We start from the raw sequence: 7,248 nt of genomic DNA, 5'->3' as shown, positions 1-7,248 counted from the left end.
AGGATAATTCTAGATAGTAGAGAGCGTGAGAATCACATGATCTCGATGACGCAACAATACGATATGTGCACCAAATAACTATACCGTCAGAACAGCAAGGCTTGTACTACAACGGACTAAAATCGGCATTAATATAATTATGTTATGACACCTGAAGTCACGTGACTCTGGTAACACGTTATGAGATTCTCGAAGGATCTCTACTTTTCCTGGCAACTCTAGTCTTTTCTAAGCGCCCTCTATTTTAGTATATAAGCCCGGCAAATAAAGCGGATATATAATTGCAGATAGATAGAGAGATTGAAGATAGAGATAATCGAGTCAAGTCATAACTTAAGTGTGTGAATCACTGTGATTTATAGCGTGTGTTCATAAAAGTAGTTAAGTTTAAAGTGACTGTAGAAATTCTGTGTATTACAAAGTTGTACTGAGAAAGAATAAACTCGTTTTATTTAATACAGGACTTGTATCGCTGGCGTTCCTCGGGAAGAATTTCTACGGGAAATTAACAAACAAGCAGATACGTAACAATTAGTTATACTTCCCATAATGGCTTAGGCCTATTTTAATTTTAGTATTACATTCTTAAAAAATAATAATAAAAAAAAAATTGCGGACGACTCAACACAGTAGTTATTGGAAGACTATTTATATAAGCCAGTTATTACAACAAAAAGTATGGTGCGAACGTCTTTTCTAAGCTGGCTCGGCATGATTGTACTTAATTATACTTGACATAAGGCATAAGTATTAGGCTTATTATATAATCTTAACACTACGTTATTTATTCAATCCTTCAGACAACTAAAAGAGAGGGTATTCATAAAACCAATTGAAATTATTGATAATATCTTTCTAAGGTTATTTGAATCAGTGCTTAAGTTACTGTAGTTACATCAATGCGATGGCGTACGTATAGATAGATACATAGGTAGATAGTATTGGTGGATGTATAGATACACAGAAAAATAAGTATTGGTGTATCTAGAGATAAACAGTTAGATAGGTATTGGTGTATCTAGAGATAAACAGTTAGATAGGTATTGCTGTATCTATAGATACACAGATAGATAGGTACTAATGGATGCATAGATAAACGGAGGGATAGGTATTTAGTCTGATAGATATTATAGTAAGGTTCAAAATATAATCTGAAATGAACTTATATCTTAAAAATTGTTGCATTGTGAACATGGTTTATGCTACAGTTTCATTTTAAGACATACAGTTCACATTCTAGATGTTCCCAGTTGGTCATCAGAAAGTTTATGGACTTGCAACTAAAATCCGGAGAAAGAACGTAGATAATCGATTTGGTATATTTATGCTAAAGAGACAAACAAACAAACACATTTCTCAAGTTTTTGTGGAACCTTTCTTAAACAGAGACACGGTAATATATTCCATATATATAAGACGTTTTAAGTTCCAGAAATTAACCAGAAACTTACAGCTGGCATACTCACATGTGGAAAACGTTTTTCAATATATTTGTTGACGTAGTAAACTTTAATATTTCTTCCTTTGTTACTCGAGTCTTTTTGTAAGGAGAAGACATGCTTTTTAAAAACGACTGTTTCGAATTAGGAAATATATACAGCGTCACTTTCATCCCACCCACTGCGATCAGAAAGAGCAACATACGAACCTGTGAAGCAGAAAAAATCTTAACCTGACTTCATTAAAACAGACACAACATTAAGAGAAAATCTTAATCAGACTTCATTACAACAGGCAATACATAAAAAGAACTACTCTTCCATCATTTGACTTCATTACAACAGACACAACTAAAAGAGAAAAAAAATTCTGGGTTGTCTTCAATTATATTGTTATTTTTAACCTCCATTTTTCTTTTGTGGTGATTCTTCAGTACAAAACGATATGTACACTCTAAAACCGGACATGCATATAGAACACAGTCTAACAATTTGGGTTATATGATATCGGATTGGATGGAAACAAAGCGTCAGAACAAACATGTTCTGCTTTGTCTTGTCATCTTCAAATTAGTCAGAACATTTTGAAGGATTATAAGTTTGTAAGGAGCTTGTCATATTCACTGACGATAAATAGAACTATGTAAGAAGTAGAGTAGCTTGACAGAACTGATTAGTATAGGAACTATGCAAGAGGAGGTAGAAAAGATTGAAGACAATGTGAACTTTAAAAGAGTTAGAGGAGATTGAAAGGCTTTAGGAGAATGAGAACTATGCAAGAGGAAGATGACAAGAAGCTTGAAAATATTGAAGGAAGAAAAACGATGTCAAGAGTAGCCTTAAAAATTTATTTAATCTGATTAAGGTAATTGGAAAAGTACCACTTGTAGTGCTACAACTTGAACAACATACACATTTATTCTCACCACTAACACTGTCTAAAGTACCACTTGTAGTGCTACAACTTGGACAACATACACATAGATTCTCACCGCTAATACTGCCCATTTTACCACACGTAAGTTTCCCAGCCATCCTTGTGGATTCTTTAATTTGAATGGTAACAACTCTAGCTTTTCCATTTATCACAATGTTCTAGAAAAAAAAAGAAAAAAAAGATTAAAAAATAAGCAACTAGAATCACAGGACAAAACGTATCAAAATTCCGAATAAGAGAGCTAACCTTTTCTTCAATACTAATTTAAATTCGTCGGGTAAAATCACTCAGTAACTTAATTGAGAAACAGCTTTTTTTAATTAAATTTTTATCGATCCTGGAGAATTACCTTATTTACGTATTTACATTACTATGAGTGACAAATAGCTGCTTTCCTTTCTTAGTTATCCTTTTACTAATGATATGTAAGTACTTTCCTTTGTTATATTTTATCCCTTTATTATTCTAATTACTTATGATGTTTTTTTTTTAACATTCGTCAAAACCTTTTGTTATATTTTATAAATACGTATATTTCAACATATCCAGCTAGTTGTATTTGTCTCTTCATTCAATAGTCTTAATGTTAATATTTTACAGTGTATCAATTTATACGGAGACGGATTTTAAGTATTCACTTATGTAGTTGAATTTTTACTCTTTGCAAACACGACATTATCTTTAACTGTTTAGATGGGAATCATTAGTGTTGTCTTATCGTCCAAGAAGGGGGACAAACACTCAGGTAGCGACAACTGGATACACGAGAAAGGAAGCTTTGAAGAGCAGGGGCAAATCTTATAATGGTACACATAATAGAAGGCTGTGTAAGGTAAAATCTACGTCAGACAACAGCATACATATTTTAATTGATAGGAAAAATGTGTGTTCTTTTAATAAGATCAAGGCAGCAGCATTAATATTTTCAAATTGTCAAGGGAAAACGTCTGATTACATAAGATCAAGTTGTGGACTTCAATTACCGAAATAAGTTATAATGTACAGGGCTGCATTAACCTTGGCGCAGTTGTGCCAGGAGCCCAAGCGGTGAGGGACTCCTACTGACGATCCGGACCATCAGTTTAACTCTCTCTCTCTTTATTTTAATAAATCTTCATATTGTTACGTCACTGTTCGTTTGTTAATTTGCCGTAAAAATTCTTTCAAAAGAAAGTTTAGCGATACAAGTCCTTTCTTAAATAAAACTAGTTTATTCTTTCTCAATACAACTTTGCAATACACTTAATTTCCACAGTCACGCTATAACTTAAACAAATGCTATAATTCACAATGAACAAACGATTTACGCGCTTGACTCAATTGTCGTCTCTATCTCTGTCTGCAATTCAATTCCATTGTTGCCGTCACTTCTTGGCGGTCTTATATACAAGAATACCACACATCTAGTAAACACTCGAGGCTTCAGGAACGGACATGAATTTTCTAGAAGTTCATGACGTGTTACTAGGGTCACATGACTTCCGCTGTCGTAACAATATTTTATCTGTTATTTATTCTATTCTTACTCAATACAGACTAGATGAATTTGACCGACCTCATAACCACCATAAAAAAATACATAATAAATCAAAATTAACATATTTTCTTTCTAGAATTACTTCAAACTGTAGCAGAAAACAATATTTCTTTACACTAAATAGTTAAAAACTTCTTAACCTTATACAACTGGTCGTAATTAAACTTTATTATTTTATTGCCTTTTAGACCTTAATTTTTAAAATTCCCGCCATAAGAAGTCCCAAAATATACGGTAACATTAAGCAAATGCTACACTAACCAAGTTACATAAAGCTCGCGATGCTAAATACTTCAATTATTGTATGTTCCTCACCCGATGTTTCACACTCAGATCAGTTAGCTATAATATTGTGATATGTAGACGAGGAAGGTGATACACAGGAGCGTCTTGTCGGTTATGATTCTTAAAGTTGGCATACAGGAAAATTAATGAAGTTGTCTTAGAAAAATTATATAAGATGGGAATAGACATTCAAAATACACGTGAACAATCGTACGATAATGCAGCAAATGTGTCCAGTAAATACAATGGCCTACAAGAGCATCTCAAGAACATAAAACAATATATTGATTACATCCCTTGTGCAGCACATTCTTTAGATCCAACAGACGTGAATGCAGTGGAAAGTTGCGAATGTGCATCAACATTTTATAATTTTCTTTAAACTCTGTACAATTTTTGTACTTCTTCAACCAAGCATTGGCAAAGCATTTGTGATGGCTTAAGAAGCGATGATGGAAGGCCAGTTACTCTTAAGAACCTCAGTGGAACAAGATGGTCAGCCAGACCAGTTTCAACAAAAATTATGTATTAAAACTACGACATAATTTATACCAACCTTGAAGATTTATCTAAGGATATTGATGCAAGGCAAACAGCAAGAAATGGAACTACTGCTTTGATGAATAAAATGAGAACGTTAGATATTGCTTTTATGACAGTGTTTGGTATAGAATTATTCAAAGATGTGATGCTACAAGTGCTAAACTTCAAGAAAAGAGCATTGATTTGGCTACTGCTGTAAAGCTTATCAGTTCGCTGAAAAAATATGTTAGTGCTCGTTCTCATTGTAAAAGAAAGTAAACTTGTTAGTTTTCCTTATCCCGGTAAAATATATTAAACTTCTAATTGCTCCTATCTCACAGCAAAATAATGTAAAACTGTTCGTACTCCTTCTCAAAGTAAAAGAAAGTAAACTTGTTAGTATTTCTTCTCAAAGTAAAGTAAACTTGTTAGTACTACTTCTTAAAGTAAAGTAAACTTGTTAGTACTACTTCTTAAAGTAAAGTAAACTTGTTAGTACTACTTCTTAAAGTAAAGTAAACTTGTTAGTACTACTTCTCAAAGTAAAGTAAACTTGTTAGTACTCTTTCTCAAAGTAAAAGAAAGCAAACTTGTTCGTGCTCCTACCTCATAGTGAAATAAAGGAAACCTGTTAATGCTTTATTTTCACATAAAATATAGTGATCCTGTGCCACAGTAACAGAAAGTTAACTTTATTTATTTGCCCCTCTGCACTATTGCGAAACTGGTCTGTGGTAATGAGATTAGCGAATCAAAAACAGATTAGACCTCTATAATATTTTCTTCACTGAAATTGTTGCAAAATTAAAAGTGACTTAACATTTAATTGTCAGTCATAAAAAGTTCAAGGTAGCCTAACCATTAAATGTTAATCGTAAAAAGTTCGAGGTGACTTAACTTCAAAATGTTAATTGTAGAAAGTTCAAGATGACGTAACCTTTAAGTTTCAGTCGTACAAAGTGGGGTAACTTTCATTTAATTAAAGTGTAATTTTTAACAGTCAGAAGAAAAAGGAAAATCCAATTTTAAGTTTTATAAACGTAACGTAGTGTGACATTTACTGCCTCGACTTTACTTAATTTAACTGCATATATCTTTATTCTTTGTTTTCAAATATTTTATAAAAATAACCATTATCAGAACTTCATGTGACTGTACTTATAAGATGATATTGTTGTGGACAACTTAATGTAAGTGAAAAAATTAATGTCAAAATCTTTGCTTCAAGGAATCGGTTACTTGCTGTTATTTTCTCTTCGTATAAATGCTTTTATTTTGGAAAAAAGAAAGAAAAATCGTTGACTTATGTTACCTTTATTAGAAAATTAATGTTTTAAGTCCTTTTATAGAATTGTCTTCATCAATTTCTGAAAGAGTTGTCCCTTAGCCCCCCCCCCCTTCCAATCGCTCAGCGGTAAATCTGAAGACTTATAACGCCAAAAACAGCACAGATTGTGTAACTTTGCGCTTAGCAACAAACAATACGTATTAATTTATTAAAATTTGACTTTAATAAAAAATCTAAAAGATGAACTTATAGTGCTTTTCCAATCGAAATTTTCTTCTACATCAAACTTTATTTTATTACTTATTAACCTATGATTTAATGTTCCTGACTTCTATGATGTTTCTTTAAGTAAAATACTTTTAATGAAATTTGATTATTTGCGCACCGTTATACAGGGGCTGTTTGCGTTAGCTGCCTCTACTTTTGAACTAATACACGAGAAGTCAACAACGTCCACCATCAATTCTTGAACTATTGAAAATGAAGAGTATTTTACTGCTACTCGCGTAGCACACCGACGGACCTAAAGATGAGAGCGAGATATATCGACTAGGGGAAGCAAGCAATAGGACTTAAATTCACATTTGACCAATAGAAAAAAATACATGACATTTCCCAAGCTTGTTTGTGTAACACTTTAATTAAGGTCACACGTAGAATTTTACTGCTTTAAGTCTTAACCGTACAAAGTCCAAGATAATATAGAGATTGTGCAGAATACAAGGTGATTTATAAATAGAAGAACGGTTTGTTAGGAAACACACATGATGTGATAAAGAGTTCGTTCAAGGTTAACGTGAAGAACTCTATTATAAAGCTGTAATTTCAACCATCATAAACTAATTGAGTGAAAATGTGTAAAGATATTATACTGTAATTCTCTCCATCATAAACTAATTGAGTGAAAATGTGTAAAGATATTATACTGTAATTCTCTCCATCATAAACTACTTGAGTGAAGTAATCTAAATATATTCTACTGTAATTCTCTCCATCATAAACTACTTGAGTGAAGTAATCTAAATATATTCTACTGTAATTCTCTCCATCATAAACTACTTGAATGAAGTAATCTAAATATATTCTACTGTAATTCTCTCCATCATAAACTACTTGAGTGAAGTAATCTAAAGATATTCTACTGTAATTCTCTCCATCATAATCTACTTGAGTGAAGTAATCTAAAGATATTCTACTGTAATTCTCTCCATCATAAACTACTTGAGTGAAGTAATCTAAA

The 7,248-nt window shown here is 32.3% G+C and overlaps 1 protein-coding gene across 1 annotated transcript in view; it reads right to left on the bottom strand.

The window, feature by feature from the left end:
- LOC106476113 (thyroxine 5-deiodinase-like) overlaps positions 1 to 2,529 on the bottom strand; it is a gene marked incomplete at its 3' end in the record, with an annotated part of 12,131 nt that extends 9,602 nt beyond the window's left edge. The window contains exons 1-2 of the mRNA XM_022380064.1: positions 2,432 to 2,529; positions 1,467 to 1,648 (exon numbers count right to left, since the gene is read on the bottom strand). Of these exons, the coding sequence (XP_022235772.1) occupies positions 1,467 to 1,648; positions 2,432 to 2,521 (272 nt within the window). The remainder of the gene's footprint in view (positions 1 to 1,466; positions 1,649 to 2,431) is intronic.
- Between the last annotated feature and the right edge of the window lie 4,719 nt (positions 2,530 to 7,248).

This window comes from Limulus polyphemus, unplaced genomic scaffold (assembly GCF_000517525.1).
Source record: "Limulus polyphemus unplaced genomic scaffold, Limulus_polyphemus-2.1.2 Scaffold9833, whole genome shotgun sequence".
Taxonomy (NCBI): domain Eukaryota; kingdom Metazoa; phylum Arthropoda; class Merostomata; order Xiphosura; family Limulidae; genus Limulus; species Limulus polyphemus.
Note: the sequence above shows the minus strand (reverse complement) of the source record. Positions and strands in the feature narration are given on the sequence as shown.